The sequence below is a fragment of the Alexandromys fortis genome, unplaced genomic scaffold (assembly GCF_014885135.2).
Source record: "Alexandromys fortis isolate MF-2015 unplaced genomic scaffold, M_Fortis_MF-2015_v1.1 scaffold_52, whole genome shotgun sequence".
NCBI classification, from domain to species: domain Eukaryota; kingdom Metazoa; phylum Chordata; class Mammalia; order Rodentia; family Cricetidae; genus Alexandromys; species Alexandromys fortis.
Window position 1 is genome coordinate 7,114,898 of NW_026067929.1, and position 20,591 is coordinate 7,135,488.

A 20,591-nucleotide genomic window follows, 5' to 3' on the forward strand; every position below is an offset into this window, starting at 1 on the left:
TGTAGACCAGGCTGGTCTCAGACTCACAGAGATCCACCTGCCTCTGCCTCCCGAGTGCTGGGATTAAAGGCGTGCGCCACCATCGCCCGGCTCTTGCAAGTTTTTTTTTTTTAATCTGGAATAATTTTAATTAAAATGTGCAAGTTATTCATCATTTCTTTTCAAACAAATTTTATTTTTTGGTAAATATAGATGACCAATTTGGTCTTTTTGTTTTTCCCTAGCCAGTTGTACAGTGTCCACGTGTAGGTTTACATAGTTTCCCTAGTCAGTTGTACAGTTCCCACGTGTAGGTTTACATAGTTTCCCTAGTCAGTTGTACAGTGTCCCTGTGTAGGTTTGCATAGGTTCCCTAGTCAATTGTACAGTTCCCATGTGTAGGTTTACATAGGTTCCCTAGTCAATTGTACTAGGTTTATGTAGTTTGGTAACATAACTACATCCCTACTACTGTATTATACCATTTCAATGTTCAAAGTCATAAATCATGTAGGTAGATAAACTCTTATTTCTCTCTAAATAAAAAACAGAAGCATATATAAGTAAGCTTCCAATGTCACCATTTTTTATTTAACATGAATAAGCCTTATAGTAAAAGCTTATTATTTCTATACACAGCAATTTATAGTGGTATTACTGACATGACAAATTTTTGGAAGAACTGGCACATTTTCTGGGGGAGTGTAGTAGACCCCAATATTAGGGCAAAATTGTACAGGAATCTCTCTTTCAGACATGGGGCAAGATCTGCCAGCCATCTTCAGAACTTCTTTTTTTTTTCATTTTTTTTATTTTATTGAGAACAAGAAAAAAAAAGTTTCCGCCTCCTCCCAGCCTCCCATTTCCCTCCCCCTTCCCCACTCTTCTCCCCCTCCCCCCTCTCTTCTCCCCCTCCCCCCACTCCTCTCCCCCTCCCCCCACTCCTCTCACCCTCCCTCTCCTATCCAAAGAGCAGTCATGGTTCCCTGCCCTGTGGAAAGTTTAAGGTCCTCCCCCCTCCCTCCATGTCTAGGAAGGTGAACATCCAAACTGGCTAGGCTCCCACCAAGCCAGAACATGAAGTAGGATCAAAACCCCTTGCCATTGACCTTGGCTTCTCATCAGTCCTCATTGTTCGCCATGATCAGAGAGTCCGGTTTTATCCCATGCTGTTCCCGTCACAGTCCAGCTGGCTTTGGTGAGCTCCCAATAGATCAGCCCCACTGTCTCAGTGGGTGGGTGCACCCCCCGTGGTCCTGACATCCTTGCTCGTGTTCTCCCTCCATCTGCTTCTCATTGGGACCTTGGGAGCTCAGTCCAGTGCTCCAGTGTGGGTCTCTGTCTCTATCTCCATCCATCACCAGATGAAGGTTCCCAGTGATGTCTCTCCTGGTGCCTGGACCGGAACTCTCTTGCAAGTTTTTATGACCGAAAAAGTTCGCAATATTTTATGAAGTTAATACCTTCGATAATAAAACAGTTGGCACTGAGGGCTCTGTTTTTAAATGGGCTTAAAGTATATGCAAAATATATAGCATATGTTCTGGTCCAAGAGCCAAGTATTATTTATATTCCTCTCTGGGACTGCCTAAATACATTTTCTGTAATGAATAGACGGCTGTTGTAAGAATAACACAATACAGTGTCTGGCAAAAGGGAGATACTTAACCCAATTGTTTTCACCTTCCTTCTGGAGTTTTGTCTTCCCCTTTAGTGAATGAAAAATAATCCACAACCAACTTCTGCAGCATAACTCCACTACATATGTCCATCTGCCTCCTCCCAAGAATAAAGATACTGGCTGCATGATGTTCGGTTCCATGTAACTTATTTAAAACAATGTTTTCAGTTGAAAGATATTCTTAATTGCATTTTCTCATCCCTACTTATACGCAGCCAATTTAAAAAAAAAAAAAAATTCTAGGCCTTCCCTGCCTGTCTTTGTTCTCTCGGTACCCAGCCTTCTCTGGATGCTGCAACATAGGCCAAGAGCAATCTGTGAGACTGACGGGCAGACTGTTCCTGTGGTCTCAACTAAAGGTCAGGTACAGAATCCCCTTGGTTCGGCTCTGTGGTCTAATCTCTCCTAACCAGCCAGTAAACTGGTTCATTCTTCAGAAGGCCAAAGAAATTGGTCCCTACAACAAGGTACTGTGTCCTTTGAGGACAGTAGCCAGGGCACTCTTTAAAGAAACCAAGCAGGCCGAGGTTACAATGAACTGCAGACTATAGCCCTTTTGGGAGGCCCACGAGCCCTTGTCAGCTTCATCCAGCCCTAGGAACGATGAAAACGCGGCAGGAATGAGTGAAGGTTATTCGGAAGTTCGTGGCAGAAAACTCAAGACTAATTTTTTTTTAACTTAAAGAAACGTGAAATTTGTTGAAACTCAAGTTTTCAAGCTATAGTCATATTTTTACAGGAGTTCTTTGGTGTTCATTAGTCTAAACCAGTAGTTCTCAAATTGTGGGTCATGACCGCTTTGGGGGTCAAACAGCCTTTCCCAGGGGTCACCTAAGACTATCGGAAAACACAGATATTTACATTGTGATTCACAAAATAGCAAAATTACAGTGCTGAAGTCGCAATAAAATAATGTTGTGGTTGGGGTCACAACAGGAGGAACTGTGTCAAGGGTTTCCAGCATCAGGAAGGGTGAGACCCACTGCTCTAGGCCAACAACAGATGCTCCAGAGCAGCAATAACAAGGACTGGGATGAGTAAATGCAACCCTGCTAAAACATAAACACAATAACAAGAAAGGAATCTGTTATTCATGCGTGCTTCTGCGTACAAGTGACTATCCAGAAAGACAGAAATTCATGCTCTTCCCACCTGCTTTTTAAAGAGGATCTGAAGCTGCGGTGCTAAACTTCTCCCGGGCAAGCGAGCTCCCTGGCTATAAATATGCGCGCCCATGCGGGTGCTACTGACTTACTCCTGCAAACGTCTTTAGAGATGCTCTCACAGGGCTTCCAGGAGACTTTGCTCTTTAAGGGAAGCAGCGTGTATTCTGCACGCAATGAAACCGCAGAGTCACGAGCAGGTGTCTTAATCTGGACAGGGGCCACTTCAATAAAATATTCAAAGGAGAGTCAATACAGCTCCCATCTGCCAAACACAATACAGGGTTCGCAGAGCCAGTCTAAGTAGGGCTGAAAGCTTATGTCATTGGTATGGGGAGGGCTTTAAAAATAGATCTTCAGCAAATATGAGATACCCAGGTATTTAAAACAAGGGAAGGAGAATCATGGAAATGGTTTTGTGACTTAGGCACTCCAGTGTCTTTTCTCTGAATCACTTCAGGCATATTCTCCAAATGTTAATACACAGAGCACAACCCAGCCTGCTGTTGCCATAAGACTGTCAGTCATGGTGACCCAAGCACTCATAGCCTCCTGCATGAGTGAGGAACCCTGAGGTTTCAGCTGCATGAACTCTTCATTAAATCCACGTGGATTTCAGAAGGAAGGGAGTCTTTAGGGGAACTTTGTTTTGTATAATTGATTGCAAGGTTCTTTCAACAGTACAAACATCTCTCTTCCCCCACCCCCATGTGCCTATCTCTCTCTATCTCTCTGTCTCTGTGTGTATGTGTGTGTGTGTTGAGAAATTTATAGACAATCACTGTAATTAAAGCATGCTCCTGTAGTCAACTACATCTATGTAGCAGGAAGGAATTAAGTCAACATCAAAATATCCAATTACTGACCAGCTGAAACCCAGAACTCTCCCTTGACATCTCTGTGTCTTGCCTACTGTATGAAGTATCTGCCCCACCTGGCTATAAAACTGTTTGAAAGACTAAATGTAACGGTGCGGGGATCCTGGGATGACCCAGGGTGCACAGGGATCATCTCTATCCACTTGCATAGGAGACCTGGTGTAGTTGTGTCCTACAAGCAGCCTCTGTCAGAGTGAACCAGCCTGGAGCTTATTGATAGTCTTCAGTGTTTGTGAGAAGCAAAGTCAACAGATCAGAGAGTGTAGTAGAAACCAGAGTCCTCAAGCCAGGCCAATGACTCTGCAATGAACACTTGCAAGTAAAGCTATATGCACAAATGGGTTTGCTGCATGACTCATTGCGTCACAATGCAGCTTCTTTTATAAGATTTTTCTTCCCTTTTCCCCCTTTTGTCTCTTAAATTTTGTTTTATTTTGGGGGTGCAGGGGCAGAGGAGGGATGCAAAGGGATGGAGAAATGAAGCCAAGAGCTTAGTGAAGAATCCTGTGCTATGTGCACATTATACATAAAATTCCGTGAATTCTTACAGAAAACCAAAGCATCAGATAAAGAGAGCATAGGAATGAGAGCTCACAGGAGCCAGCGGAAGGGACAGACATCCCTCCCATGCCACGCCTTGGCTACCTGCTTTTCACTCGTGGCCTGTTCATACTCCGCCTGCACCACATCGAGCTCCGCTTGTTTGTCGTCCAGCTCTGCCTGGGCCTTCTGCAGGTCCTGCATGGCCAGCATGTGGCGATTTTCTTGCACTACCAAGTTGGCCTGCAGGGAACACAGGGTGAGGGAGAAGCAAGAAGTCCCCCAAACACCCACAGTTTAGATGGTAAGAGTTCAATAATGGCACAAGTTTTCGCCTCTGCCTTCTACCTCTACAATCGCCTCTCTTTGCATTCATCTGAAACCAACATTAACGTGAATTTGTCATCCATGTTTATAAGCATAAATTAATTATAAACCGTTAGAGTGTCAGTCAACTAATCTATTTTCTACAGGCAAAATAGCCTAAAAGTTATCTTAGGCTACAGAGGCCAAAAGACAAAATCAAAACTTTTACATGTTTGTTTCAAAACCATTTCATAAGCCACTAGCATAGATGACAAGCTAGATTTTTCCTTCAGTGGAGCTGAAATATGAACCCCGGAGAAAAGTTTTTCATTGTTCTGCCTTTTTTGGAGGTCTTTGTTTAATGGTTTCAGTTCCCTATTCTTGAAATAGCCACAATAAAACAAAATAAAAATATGTTTGTGTGGAAAGCACAGAAAGAGCGCCACGTACTTCTCAGGACCAATCCTGTGCTATGCTGGGATCTCCGGTGGTCAGACTCTCCGTGATGTCAGTGAGCATGACATCAATTATTTGCTCTGAGATTCTCTGATGTGAATGAGTCTTTGATCCTTTACAGAGTTCTGGGACCCTGGGACTCACCCTCTACATTCTGAACTATCCCCTTGATACTCTTGACTATTTCATCATAGTATTTCATTTCTTGGGTAGCTGACACATGCAAGGGAGTTTTGGCATATGGTTGGAAAAGATCAAATTTACAAAAGCAAAATCAAGCCCCAGGAGATGGTCCTTGAGACGTGAATATTAGGGTTTGTGTATTTAAAGTACTCACTGCTCTGCTCCAGACCGAGTGTCTTTAATAGTGATGATGAACATGAGAAGATGCACATAAATTTAGCTACTTGGGGAACGAGAGGCTTAGTCTCAAGATCACAGTACGTTACAAATAGCTGACATTCTTGCCTGAGATACAAAGAAGGGAAAGGGGAAGGCTACACCTTCCTTCATCAAAGAGCAGCATTTTCTGGCCCGAGTGTCTCTATCTTAACCCTGTCTCATTCATGGGATTCCTTTGCTTAAGATCTTGAACACTGTTGGAAAGTTCTGTGCTATTAATTTCCTGTTTTATTTTTAAGCAACTCACAACAGACTCTGTGTCTTCACAGAGAACTGGTTCGTGCTTAAAGCTCCTGCACCTTCAGATTTGGGTTCTAGAGGAAAGAAACACCATTGTGTCTGTCTTTCAGAATCTCACTCTCCCTGTGGATCTGAGGACAAAGACACCAGCTGCCAAGGTGCCTGAGCTGCTGTGTAAAGACAGGACCAATTAACCCGAAGGCTTCCCAGTCAAGGCCACACAGCTCCCTCTAAGAGACCTACCTTCAGAGGCAGCACCTCCTTGTTTATAGAAAAAAAGGAAGCCATGGCTTTAGTCCAGGAACAAAGACCAGCTACATTCCCACACACGCGTTTGGCAGTCTCAATGTTGTAGTCGGCCATTTCAAAGTAAGGATTCAAAAATTCTATCACTTCTTCATTGATCGTGTCTTTGGGGAATTGCTGTGGAAGGAGAGAGAGTAAATATTGTCAGAATACTTATTCTCTGGGTATATCCAAACTCATATTCTGTGTTCAGCGTAACTGGAACTAGTAAGCTGGATGAGTGGTATGGCTTTTGTCAGGGTCTCGGGGTATTGGATGAAAGTCTTACAGCTGAAAGCAGTGTGGAGTGATTGCAGAAGTCTGTCAGCATGCACTCTGTTCTGGCAGTGCAGACACCAGCAAAAGAGTAAAGTATTTAGGTGGTGAACACTAATAGAGTTACTAGAATTTCGAAAGCAATAAAAATTTTTTTCCATTAATCCTAAATAGGTGAATTACAAACCCATAATATCAACAATGAGAAACAAACACACACTGATGTGGGAGTGTCATATATCAATCTGTTGATTTCATTGGTTAAGCAATAAAGGAACTCCTTGGCCCTGATAGGTTAAAAGATAGGTGGGAAGAGTAAACAGGAGGAAAGAGGAAGTGAGGTCAGACTCTGCTCTGCTTCCTGAGAGATGCCATGCTCCGATCTCCCGGGCAGATGCATGCAATGAAGCTCCTCTCAGCTCCGAACCCAGAATGGACATAGGCTAGAATCTTCCCGGTAAGCGCACCTTGGGGTGCTTACACACATCATTAGAAATGGGCTAGTTCAGGTGCGAGAATTAGCCTGTAAGGGCTAGAGTTCATGGGCCAAGCAGTTCTTAAATGAACACAGTTTGTGTGTTGTTATTTAGGGCAATGAGCTAGCCAAGCGGCCGGGGTGTTGGTGACGCAGCCCCGCCGCTCTTATTTCAACAACACACAGCTATATTCAGGCTAAGGACATGTAGATTTAGCATTCATCAGCAACTAAATGCTTAATAGATCCCGACAGAAGTCCTGTTAAGCTCACATGAAATGTGAGAGTAATAATGTGGACATTGCACCTTGAGAATGATGAATTAAATTTTAATCATAGTACTATCACAAATATGAGAGAATTATTATCTCCTGGAGAAATATAAGTTTAAAACACAGCAGAAATGGATGTAGAATGCCTTCCTGCATCCAGAAAGGAAGTCCAGCCAAAGATGAAATTGGATGTTTAAAAGATGGTTTTCCTCTTCTAAAAGGATGATTGTTTTCAAAGTAGAAATAAATAAAAAAAAAATTCCATGCAACTAACAATTGCATGAAATAAACCTTCATAGAACCTGGATAGCAGAGTAGAACCCCTCTCTTTTAGACCTTGCTTGTCACTAGTTTCTTTTGTGAAACTTAGAAAACAGTGGGGACAGAGCTCCCTTAAGCAGTGAGTTCTTCATTATATGCACAAGGGAAAAGTCTGGAGTCACTCACAAAGGGTCTCTACAAAGTCCATGTGCACTGGTGTGTGATCATACATGTCTCATGTAGTCTCACACAGTCTCACTGTCACTTGTCCACATACCTGGACAAGTCTATGGCCCACTAATGTCACAAGCCACTCATTGCCATAGCAGGTAGAAGGCACCTTACACTGTCATAGCTTCAGCAGCCACATGAATGGTGCCGAACTGAAAGGTGGTACTGAAGTTGCAGCTTGTGAAAGGAGCAGGGGTTGGGTATTCCCAATCAGTTGTCTCAAGATCTAAATCGAGGAGATAAGACAGTACAACTTCTAGAAGGAAATGTAAGAAGATTTTTTTTTCCCTCAGGGGAAAGCCAAGACCTAAATGGAACACCAAAAGTGCTATTAAGTAGAATATCAATACAAAGACATATATTCAAATTAAGAATTTATGCTTAGCAAAAGACAGCATTAATAAAATGAAAAATTAAGCCAAGAAGCAACTGGAGATATCTACAACATTCATAAAATATTTTAATCCAACAGGCAAACAGCATTAGCAATGGGCTGTGGAAATTGCTCAGTACCTGAGTACTTGCTGCTGTGGCAAAGGATCCCAGTTCCTAACAACCACCTGGTGGCTCACAGCCATCTGTAAGTCCTGTTCCAAATATTAGACTGAATTTCTGGTCTCTGTAGGTACTGACACACACATACATACATACATACATACATACATACATACATACATACAGTAGAACCTCTCTCTTTTAGACCTTGCCTGTCTATATACATACAAGCAAACACTCCACTCATACACATAAAGTAAAATCATCTACAAAACACTCCCATACTGAAGGCTAGGGGAACATTGCAGAAGAGGGCAAGAGATATTGTGAAAAGAAAAAGAAGCAGAAAGTTTTCTGTGAGATCATATCTCCTCAGAATGCCAGACACTACACCCATAAAGTCTTACCCACATGAACACTCAAATGTGAGCTAAGCAAGGACACCAATAGATGTGCTAAAGTAGACAGGGAAAAAAACACCATAAGGTCTCAACACTGCATGAAGAACTACAGGCAGCTAAGTGCTGAGAGGAGGAGAAGCAGTCTTCCTGGGGGAAGATCATTCCAATTTCTTTTCTAGTACTGAATGGTTAGCCTGAAAACACATATACAGATAACACTATACAGACTGAGCAAGTTAATGTTTAGGAATATATGTGTATATACATATATGCGTGTAAATTAATGAAAATAAGATTGTGAACATAAAGGAGAGCAAGGAGGGGGTCAATGAGAGGGTTTGGAGGGAAGAAAGGGAATGGGGAGATGATGAAATTATAAGTTCAAAAAAAAAAAAAAGAAAGAGAAGGGTCCAAATACTCACTTAACACAGAAATTCCTGAAAGGTTCACAAACCCACCAAGAGATTTTCAGCATCAATAGTTGTCAGTGAAATGCAAACTAATTCCATAACAGAAAGAAGCTGCTACCGTCAGACACACAAGGATAGTGAAGAGCGGGAAATAAGGAGGATGTGGAGCGCAGCACAGGGGCTGAGTGTGTAAAATGGCGGGGCTTTTTAAAACCTCTTTTGCACTGTCTACAAAAAATGAATTAAAAGTGTATAATCTATGACTCAGAAATCCTACCCCTGAAAATATGACAAACAGAAATACATACATACAGCCCCCAAATATCCTGTGCATCGGTACAGACAGCAGATTCATTTGTAACAGCCAAAACTTAGTAACAACCCCAAGGATTGTTTTTACTACAACGGTCAAGTAGAGAAATGGAAGCATCTTCCAAAGGGTCTTATAGAAAATGACAGTAAACATTTCAGAAAATGAAGCACTGATTGATAAGCCTATTTAAAGCCTGTTGCATACACTCACAATTAAACAGTTTTATTTAAAATAAAGGCAGCCTATGGTCAGAACTCAGTTTTACTGACTCTCCAGGGCTTCCTATCACCTACAATTTGTAGGTCATTGGTGCTCACAGCACCTGCATGGTGTATTGTTACAGGAGGCCATGATTATAAGAAATAATACCTTCTTATTTCTGGGCCACCAGCATCATTTTTGGAGTTTGAAACTGGTCTTTCTGGGAGTAATTATACTACGCAAAGACTAATAGCCAATGTCTTTGCTTCTTTCTTATTTTCCTCCTCCAAATAAAATCTAATTATTATAGCCTTACCACACAGCTCTGAACATTCATATACTGAAAAACTCTAACTAAAAAGAAATGGAAAGTTGCCTTTTGTCACAACAGAAATAAATCTCGCCTATACAGTGAATGAAGGTCAAAGCAAGGCTTCGTTTGTGACTTTGCATGTGTTAATTTCCACACAGACAATGAAGATGAATAGGAGAAAATAATAATAGTGACTTTATGGCAGGTAACTGACTGGGTTTAAACATGAGAGAGATTCTAAATATATGTAGTTTGCTTTTAGTGATGATTAACTAATAGGTATATACACATTCATCAAGTGATTTACTTAAAATGTGTACATTAAAAATACAACAAAATTAAAAATAGACAAATTACTCCTCCAATAGTAATGCTGTGGACATTAAATTGCAAATATGAACACAGAGCGGATCCTTGATTTCTATAGACTCCAAAGACAAACCCAAGATATTCATGAGAAATACCATGTCTGTACTAAACATGTACAGACTTCTTTCTCGTCATTTTCCCTTAAGCAATACATCATAACAAACTGGACATGGTGGCACGTGGTTGTATTCCAGCCCTGGAGAGACTGAGGCAGGAAGATCATGAGTTCAAGTAGGCTATAGAGTGAGATATAGATCATCTAACAACAAGGGCTGAATGTATAGCAACCATCTATGTGACATTTACACTGTCACATAGGATCATAAATAATCTAGCAGTCATTTGCAGCATACCGGAGGCTATGCAAGGGTATATACAAAGCCTATGTCATTTTACATAAGGAACCCGAGCATCCTCACTTTTCTGTGTCCACCGAGAGTCCTGAAAATGGTGAGAGATAACTGCATTTGTATTTATATTCAGTCAGTACCTACATCTACTTAGTCTCATTAGAACAACTTGATCATTTTTTTGTAGTATGCGTGTCAACATAGCTGAACATATCCAGAAAAGATCTCACACTCATGCCTTACTTTGAAAGAGAAAATTCTACTACAAGAGTATTCACATGCTTCTTCAAATTACATATGTAGAATGAGTTACTTTTAGAAATGAATTCTATCAAAAGATTCAACCAACTGGGTCCCCCTCCTTGTCCATTAGCACTGAAAGGCCAACCTGTAGGTTCTGGAGAAAGTTCCCTGCCGTCATCAGTTTTAAAGATTCCTGCCAGGAAGGCACGGTGCAGCTTTTTTCCAGGTCAATTTTCACTGGGTTGACCTTCCTCTGAAACAGCAGCAGCACACAGTCCATGATCCGCATGATGAGGTGAGGGGGTCTACCCAGTGTGCGCACTGTGGCGATGTCGGAGGGCTTGATGGTCTGCAGGATAGGAGGGGGGAGCATCCAAGCTTAGATAAGCAATTCAAGCAAGCTGTCATGAATACATGCTACTATTTCAGCAGAGGACAGATAATGCTTTTAAACTAAGAATCACTAGGTATAGATGCACACTTATACCCAAAGAAATGAATGTCCTACGAAGTCAAAATTCTTTACAATTTTTTTATTTTTGAATTAGCTTAAAAACCTGCAAAGTTTCGTTTTTCTTCTAAGCTATTTTGTTTTTCATTGTTTCACGGGAGTGGTATGTGTGTGCCAGTGCAGGTGTCCCTCTAGCACCAGATTCCTCTCGAGCTAGAGTTGAGAAGTTATGATCCACCCAATGGGTGCGACAGCAACGGAAAGGAGTCTTCTACAGGAACAGCACCTGCTCTAAACCACTGAGCCATTTCTTCACACCCTAGTTACAGGTCCCTTAATGGCACTTGCCACATATACTGCACTTTGGCTGACCCTTGCCATTCCTAGCTCCCTCCTCTCCCCAACTCTTCCTGTCCCCCTCTGGAACATCCACACACCCAGCAATCCACCGCCCACATTCATATAACACATATTCCATCAGCTCCCCACTTTATTCCCTTAAAACCTCAGTTTTTAATCCGTGAAACTGGAAATGTTTGTATTTAGTGAGGTAGCCCGGGCTTAGAAAGGCACGTATTGTATATTCATGCACCCTCAGATTCAGATGCTAGCTGATCATATATATATATATATATATATATACTTATGTGGGACTGGGGTGTGCAAAGGCCAAGTTTTTACAATTCTAACGAGCAGTAAGAGGAGAGAAATGTTGGTCAGCAGATAAGGAGTTGTGACTTCCCTAAAAGCCTACAGACTTCGTGTTTTCTTTTTAAGTACTCTAAAACAAGATACTCAGCACTTAAGTAGTTATCAGGATTTGGAGAGAGGGAAAAAATACTGTATTCGCTGTGGTTTTTGGCTCGTTAGCTATGTAGGTCAAGAATCTGCCTCTCTCTAACGCAATGCAGGCTGTCACAGTGGACTGACACCAGAGGGTAGCCTTGGGGCTGACAGATTAAATAATTAGAGGTTTCTTAGCTGGGAAGTGACCTTTAAATGAAGGGTCTTGGGCAATCCACATTACACACAGATCTCAGGAAGAATTCTATTCCAATTCTAGCACAGATATTCTTATGCAGCAAATTACTTAGCAATCAGACTATGTTTGCTTGGTAACACCGACACCCCCCCCCCCGAACTTTTTATGTAATCGGTATTGGGGAAAAGATGAGTCTAACACAGGCTTACTTCGAGGACACACAATGCACACACCTGTGTGCCTGTGTCTGAAATGTGTGCTTCCGTCTCACCTACAGTCCCTGTCAGAAGAAGAACGTCCTCTGAAGATGAAGGACCCACTCACACTGAAGTTGGTGGTTCGCTGTGAAGAGATGGGTTTCAACCTACCAGCATTTCTGACAGTTAAGCAGCCAGAAAAGAAGGGATATTAAAAACATTTGACAATGTGAAAATAAGATGCCAACTCTTAACTCTTAGGGAAATATTGGCCTTCTTTTTTAAAAAAAACAATACCTGAGAAGCTTTAAGATCTAGTCCTATAATGGCAGGTACCCTGAATGCAACACGGGTTTAAAGTTCCGGTTCCGTGCCCTTCTTATCCTCCCTATGCTGATCAAAGACAAATTGATTACAGCCAAAGTGATATCATTGTGGGACAGGAAAGTCTGCCATGTCCACAGATCTTAGGAGCTAAAGACCCAGGAGAGTTTGAAGGATGGAGGAGGATAGATTAGCCAAAACACAGGAAAGTGAGAAAAAATGAGAGAACACACTTTCAAGGCAAGTATAGTATAGAAAGCCAGAGAAAAAGAGACGCCAATATCTTTAGTATATCTCAATAGACAAGAAAAGCATGTAACATTTGCTATTGCTGTTTATGATACTGGGAATTAAGACAAAAATGTCATGTATTCCAAGCAAGTACTATATGGCTAAACTGTACCATTGGGTCAGAAATGCCTAAAGAAAGTAAACACCCTAAAGACTTAGATTTAAAAGGATTTGGAAATGTCTCAAGCACCATACTAAGAAAGTGGTAAGGGAACAGACTCTCATTATGAAGAAATGATCCATGCCCAACTGAGGTCATATAACTTAAGTTAGCAGTATACAGCATAATTCTGGGTTTTTTTTTTCATTCATTTCTAAGCCAAGGATCAATAGCTTAAGGGAATAGATGAATCGACATAAATTAAAAGTAATCTTTAAAAATGACTCCTACATCGATCCTTCAACACTGACCTGCCCTATAAGTCATTGTCTAGCTCACGGAACATAGTATATTTCTCAAAATATCACCTCCTTTTTTCATTTCAGGGGAAAAAAAATCTGGTATGGCCACACCATTGCACTGCCTGGGTTGGAAGCTGTCCTGCCTCTGTCATTAACGGGCCACAATCTGTCATTAACGGGCCACATCTGTCATTAATGAGCCACATTCAATCAGCAGTCTCTATTCAGATGATTCACAAACAGACTCAGGAAGCCTCATCTCACAGACCACACACTCCCAAGTCCTCAGTGAGTCAGGGAACGTTTTGAAAACGTCCTGCAACTTTTCCACTGTCACACGGGCTATTAATGAAAAAGTTGAAGTAACAACCCAAGACTCTTGGCTGCTCCTCTGTAACAGGGCTTATGATCCCTTGAAAATGAGCCCAAGATGTTAATCTGTCTCTGTGAGGTCTACAGGGATGAGGGTTTCTGCAGCTAGAGCTTTGGTCTTCACACTTTCCCCAGACTCACCTGCAACGCAGCTTCTGCTTCTTCTAGAGCCGGCTTTGCTGCCTCTAGTTTCTCTTCGGCAATGGCTTTGTCCTTCGAGATGCTGTCTACAATGGCTTGGGCTTTGTCCTTCACCTTCTGGACCTCAGCCTTGACCTTCTCAGCGGCCTGTGCTTTCAGTGTGACTTCCTTTAAGACCTAATAGAATAGGGAAAAAATTCATCAAAGTTTACAGGCAATGCATGATTCTTTGCCTTGGTGTACTGATTTTGTCTGCTTGCCCAATTTTCATACAGAAAATCAGTTGTTTACTGTGACAGAAATACACCTCTGCCGGCCCACAGCCATCCACCTACTGTGTCAGCTTTGTCGTTGGCCACTTGTAGCTCCTTTTCTTTCACTTCCAGTTCTCTGCTCAGGGCTGCCACCGACTCTGAAGCTTCTTTCAGCTTTTCCAATCCAGTATTCATTCTGGGGTTGAAAAGCCCATGCCAGCAATATTAAAATGTGTAGCAGGTTCCCTTGCTTTCAAGTGCTATTTCACTAGTAATAGCGGTAGGGTCATATTTAAAGAATGAGACTATGTGCCGGGTGGCGGTGGCGCACGCCTTTAATCCCAGCACTCGGGAGGCAGAGGCAGGCGGATCTCTGTGAGTTCAAGACCAGCCTGGTCTACAAGAGCTAGTTCCAGGACAGAACAGGCTCCAAAACCACAGAGAAACCCTGTCTCGAAAAACCAAAAAAAAAAAAAAAAAAAAAAAGAATGAGACTATGTAATAAAGAAAACCTAAGAGGGCCTCACCGAGGACGTGCATTTAGGTTTAGCTCTGCACTCACAGGCGCATGCTCTTCATCAACCACACATAGGAAGCGCATGCACCAAAACATGTACTCAGCTGAGCAGCAACCACAATCCAGGCTGTGTACCCAGGACCTAATAACAATACATACGCATCAAAGGTCCAAAGTCCGTGTCGGCGGAAGGAAAATAACTTGCATTTTTCAAAATAGTCCAATGAAATTAAAAGATTTGCACTCAAAAAATAAAATAAAATTTAAAAGGGAGTAGGTATGAACCAGCTACCTACATAGACCTGCAATAATATTCTCTAGAAAATGAGAGACCTTGGACTCATTTAGTCACCCGCTCTTGGATCCTCTATGTATAATCTCGTCTCCTACCCAAGGAGCCCTCACATGGTAATCTTAACGAGTTCTGACCCCTTTCTGGGAGAAAATGTGAATATTTGCATTCCAACTCCAGTAACACGGGATATTCACATTGCAGTGACCATAACCCTCAACCCGACTCTTCTACCCTGGTCACGTGGGGGTTTGAGAGGCAAAGGATAACAGACCGCAGGATGGGAGTCTCTATTCCCACCTTCCTTCCACATCTATTACATAATTAGGTCAATCAATATCATAAAAGTGGCAGTGGAAATTTCATCACATCAGGCAATAATAATAAAATCTCCAGGGGGGGGGCAGAATTGTCCTCCACAGGAATCTAGAAGAAGGTTCCCAACCTCAGCACTAGTGACTTCGGGCTGGATGATCTTTGCTCAGGGGGGCTGCCCTGGCCTCTCTCCTTTGATGATATAACATTATGAAAACATCTCTTCCATTCTAAGAGACTGGAACTTTTGCTGAACCTCACAGTCAGGGTTAATAATACCCCTTGAGGTCACTTAAGACTGATATCCTACTGGGTAGTCTGCCTATTTGTTTAACCTGCCTTTAAGCAAAATTTAACAACAAACCTTCCTTATCTTAGATTTTGCATTTAATCAACTTTTACAATCTAAACTAGGGCATAGCTTTAATCTTAAGATATATACTTTTCTATGCCCTTGAACCACACAGAAATGCATGTGTGTATCTGTGTTATGATAACAAATGCTGAAAGCAGATAATATTTTGAAAGCAACACTAAATATTCACCATAAATGCTGGAAACAACATACAGATTTATTTTATGGTATTTATTTGTATGTTATCTGGGTCAGTTGGAGTCAGTTGGAATCAGTGACTTAATGCAACAGAAACCCTATTAAAGATTTCTACAAAGTATCTCACACTCCTTCCCCCATTTGATTCTCCCTGTGCTATTCAATAAACACAGCAAAAACCCTTTGTTAGAGAAAATCATGGACACGGGGACAGACAAGAGAACACTCAGGCAGGCACAGATTCAGACTCAAATAGCAGATAGATTACAGGCAAGAGAGACAATGGGAGACACAGGGAGAAAAGTAGAGAATTCAAGTCTGAGTTCGCTATTTTTTGACCAAATTACTTTAAGGGGAAATGCTTTGGGTTTTTGTTTGGTTGGTTGGTTAGTTGGTTTTTGTTTTTATGCAACACTGATGCATTTTTGGGACACTGAGGCTATTATTGATGCATCTGAATTGATGCAGTTTGGTGACCCACGCGAGGAATGTGTTTAAACTGATACACTGTCCTTTAGATGCCAATAGTATTAACCCCATACTACCGTAACTTTAGAATCCCATTGGCGACAGCCAATAATATCACTGGTTATTTCAAAATGTATCCATCCAACAGTTTGGCTCAGGGATGACAGCCTGGGCTTCAAGATGACTTTCATTTGACCTTCCCACTCACCTGTTGGCCAGGCTCTGCACCTCTGCATGCTTTTCTCCATATATAAACTTATAGCCCTGAATAAAGGAGAGGTAGGACTTGGGTGTCACGTGTGTAGAGCGCCGGAATCTCCGGAAATAGTCAGCACATTTTTCAGCCACCCCATCCTGAAAGGAGCCCATGCATTGGACCACTTCCTTCCTGACTTCCACACTGCAGTCGATATCATAGGATGAGAGGAAATATTCCGACACTAGAAAGAATAAAGACAACAGTGCGTGGTGTGGGCATGTGAATCGTCACTTCCAGAGTTGCCTGACCATGTTTCAAAGACAGTCATTTCCTAGGCACACAATCTTGTTGCCCCATGTTAAAATATCTCTCAGTACTTTGGACCCCAAGCCTAAGACATCAGCAATTATATTGTGCCTTTCATACATAACACTATAAAAAAAAACTTTAGGTTTATCATCATCCCTTGTTTCCTTGTAGAGAAGTCCCCTCTGCACAGGGTCCAGTGGCAGCCAGCCTGTCTTAAGGGTTTTAAGGACAAGAGGGTTCAAACAACAGACATCAGTGCACACCTGCCACTCAGACTATTTATCCTTTTGTTACTTTGGTACGTGTTGATCTTTTAATTCCTTTTGATTCTGGCTGCCATAGTCACATGGAAATGTTCAAAGCTATGTTTGTTTATTTTATGTTTTGCTTTTTAATGATAGTCATCTTCCTCTTATAAGCAGTGACTGGACATTTGTGATCAGGCCTAATTTATAGATCTGTTAGATATGCCTGGGTAAAATATCTCCTACTTGAGACTTTTACCTTGCCCACAGAGTTTAACAGTGAGTCAATTTCTAAGACACATTTTCCATTAGAACAAGCCAGTTTGGGGGCATGGTGGCAAACACCTTAAACCCCAGTGCTGACAAGGCAAAGGCAGGCAGACCCCTTGAGTTCAAGACCAATCTGGTCTACATAAAGAGTTTTGGACTATAGTGAGCCCATGTCTCAAATAAAAACTACCAGAAAGAATGAGCTACAAGGTAAGTTCGAATCTGTTGTCATGTATGTGCTGTGGTCTCACTGTCTCTCCATCGCTGGCATGGATAGGTGTGAGAGAAATAGAAAGTACAGCCTTAAGTCCACAGAATTTGTCAAGATTATGCACAATGTGTCTGTAAATGATGATGAGGGTTTTAAGTATCTTATAAGAAATAGTCTATATGTATGAGCTGAAAAGAGAAATGTGACTACTAGGAGCAGGAGGGAAAGAAAAGGAGTCTAATGAGCCCAGAACTGACGGCACGGACATACAGAACACTGGTCTTTCATCACTAGGACCTGGGAAGTAAATTAAGCTCTCAGTGGAAGATAACAGTCCCCAACTTGCTTGAAGATAAAATGGACTAAATACTAAAAGGTAATCAATTAAGTTACCTATGACTCGTGTTTCCCACATAAGTTAATCAGGTATTATTAGAAACAGCTCAAATTCAAGTCAGTTTAAGTCTAGGCATTGGAAACATGGATTCTTATCTACAACAGAATTTTTGCTTATTTATTTTTGCAATGTTAGGCCTGAAATATTGAGTGAGGTAATCCAGACCCAGAAATACAATTATCACATGTACTTACTCATAAGTGGTTTTTAAACATAAAGCAAAGAAAACCAGCCTACAAATCACAATCCCAGAGAACCTAGACAATAATGAGGACCCTAAGAGAGATATACATGAATCTAATAATCTACATGGGAAGTAGTAAAAGACAAGATCTCCTGAGTAAATTGGGAGAATGGGGACCATGGGAGAGGGTTGAAGGTGAGGGAAGAGGTGGCTAAACATATAGCTCAATAAAATCAATTTTAAAAAAAGAAAGAAAGCCAGACACAATTGTAGTCCTAGCTACTCAGTATTCGAAGCAGGATTCCAAGTTCAAGTTCAGCTAGGACAATTTAGGAAAATCCTGTCTCAAAATACAAAACAATTGAGTTCTGAGTCCTGGAGCCATGGTTTACTTTTAGAACACTAGTCCCAGTTCATAAAGCAGGAGGAAGAGGAAAACAAGAAGGAAGAGGAGGAGGGTTAGACCAGGTTATTAAACTTGAGAATTAAAGGAGGTAATTGATCTTAATACAGTTCTTGACACTAATACAGTTTCAGACACAATGTTCAGTAAACATTAGCTGCCATGTGAAATTCGCTATTTTCAAGATGTCATGGCTGAATTTTTCCATTCCTTTAACATTTTCTGAGCTTGTAAAATATGCCAGGCATTAAAGAAAATAAAAAGACTAGGGAAAAAAAGCACAATCATTTAATGGTTTTTTTTGTTGGCAATATTACCTAGCAAAAATACAAAAGTGAAAAACAGGTTATGTGTCCCTCATTTAAAATGCTTGTTGTAGAACCAATTTTTTTAAGGATACGTAGTTGCTCAAAATGTTTTAGGTTTCAAGGCATTGGAGATTTTCAGATTAAGAATGCTCAATCTTTATTCCCAATTTTTTTGGCTAGAGATAATTCTAAATTTAAAATTAGTATCCTTAAGACAACTAAAGTAATATTTTTTCTAGAAACCTTGTCATTTAATTTTCTTTGGGTTTATACATGCATGTAGTGTATGTGTGTGTATGTGTGTGTGTGATTTATGTGCAGGTTCACATACTCAAGAACAGTATAGGGGGCTGAGGAAGAGATTGGAGTCCTGCTTTATAACTTTATGTCTCATTCCTTTGAGACAGAATCTATCACTGAAGCTGGAGAGACACTGGCAACCAGCATGCCCAGGTGGCTCCTTCATCTCCCTCTTCCAAACACACACACATACGATGGTGGTACCTAGATTTTTAAGTGAATCCTGAGGATTCACTTAGGTCCCTATCACATAGCAGCAATAAAACCCTTTAAGAGAAAATCCTTCTGGTCAAAAGAATGGAATCTATTGCCTAGGTGGAGACCTGATAGTTCAGATGGGACCAGTTAATCACGTGGCTAAAGATAAGAAGGTGTGTGCATCTTAAGCCTTGGTAAAGGAGAGGAGGAATAATTAGTCTTTTAACTAGACGATGTAGTTTTCCTTCCCACAACCCCCAGTCCTGGGTCACAGCCACACAAATCTGCCTGATTTTCTAAAGTACCCAGAAGTGAGACTTCTCCCTTTCTTCTTCGCATCATCTCTTCTCTAAGTATGTTTTTCCTAACATTCCAGGCTCTGCCAACATCTTCAGCTTCCTAACTCTTTCTTCAAAGTCCCCCTTAGTTTTCTTTTAATATTTAATGAAATTGTCTTTAACATTCTGTTTGAGTCCATTCGTAAGTTTTTTATTAATGAGACTAAGATCTGCAAGAGGAGAGCCAGATTTTCCCTGTATCATTTACACTCTTAAAGCAAGTTCCCATAGCCACTGAGTCATCTTAAAGCCCAAACTTTCAAAATACAATAAATATCAACCTAATCTCTGTGTGTATTACAATATCTGCTGTGTACTTATATAAAATACCTATGCTTCAAATACCTGTTGATGAAATTCTTCCAAAATATTGTAAGGTAAGGTATTATTAAGTGTTTAATCATTGAATTCCAAAGCAAAATTTTATATTTTTCAACAAGAAATGAATCATTTTGCATGTGTCATTGTAATTATTTTCCCTGTTACTAGAACTTATATGACATTTAATATCCATAGAGTATGCAATTCATAAACATAACTAAACTCATTTGAAGCAATCAACTCAAGAGTTTACTGGCTATCAAAGTTTCAAACTATTTCAATGTCAGTGTATTAAATATAGGTGTTATTGACAAAAGAAGGTCAAGAACGGGGGAGGTTTCAAAAGTAATTTTAAATTTTTACAACATAAAATTATCAAAGGATATGATTGGGTCTTGACTAGCTTAAGTACTTGAATAAACAAGATGGGTGATGAGTTGTAGGAGGTTTAAAGAACAACAGGACATTTCTATAGACAGGAGAGATGACACATCAGAATAAAGAAAGATTATGAACAAATTAAGGCAAAATGAAGGGAAGATGATGAGTGTTAACGTGGCCTGATTTATTCAGCAACATCATATCATACAAGGACAGTTGCTGAAACTGTCAACAAATAAACATCATCCTTGGCATTGTGGGGTATCCCCCCCCCATAAGACTAACAAGTACAACTCAACAAACACCCAACTAAGTATAAATCACAAACCAAACCGTAACCAAGGCAAAGCCTTGGAGTATCATTGGAAAACTGAAGTCACTGGATATTTAATCAAAGAGACATAAAATGGAAGGCTTCACTCTCTGGC

General features: G+C 40.9%; 1 protein-coding gene across 7 annotated transcripts in view; it reads right to left on the minus strand.

Annotated features, from left to right (window-relative positions):
- Window positions 1–20,591, minus strand: part of Dnah5 (dynein axonemal heavy chain 5) — a 239,260-nt gene that overhangs the window by 48,691 nt on the left and 169,978 nt on the right. For all 7 annotated transcript variants that reach the window (XM_050144813.1, XM_050144816.1, XM_050144812.1 and 4 more), the window contains exons 56-61: window positions 16,308–16,539; window positions 14,036–14,150; window positions 13,701–13,877; window positions 10,686–10,889; window positions 5,889–6,068; window positions 4,347–4,484 (exon numbers count right to left, since the gene is read on the minus strand). In XM_050144813.1, the coding sequence (XP_050000770.1) occupies window positions 4,347–4,484; window positions 5,889–6,068; window positions 10,686–10,889; window positions 13,701–13,877; window positions 14,036–14,150; window positions 16,308–16,539 (1,046 nt within the window). The remainder of the gene's footprint in view (window positions 1–4,346; window positions 4,485–5,888; window positions 6,069–10,685; window positions 10,890–13,700; window positions 13,878–14,035; window positions 14,151–16,307; window positions 16,540–20,591) is intronic.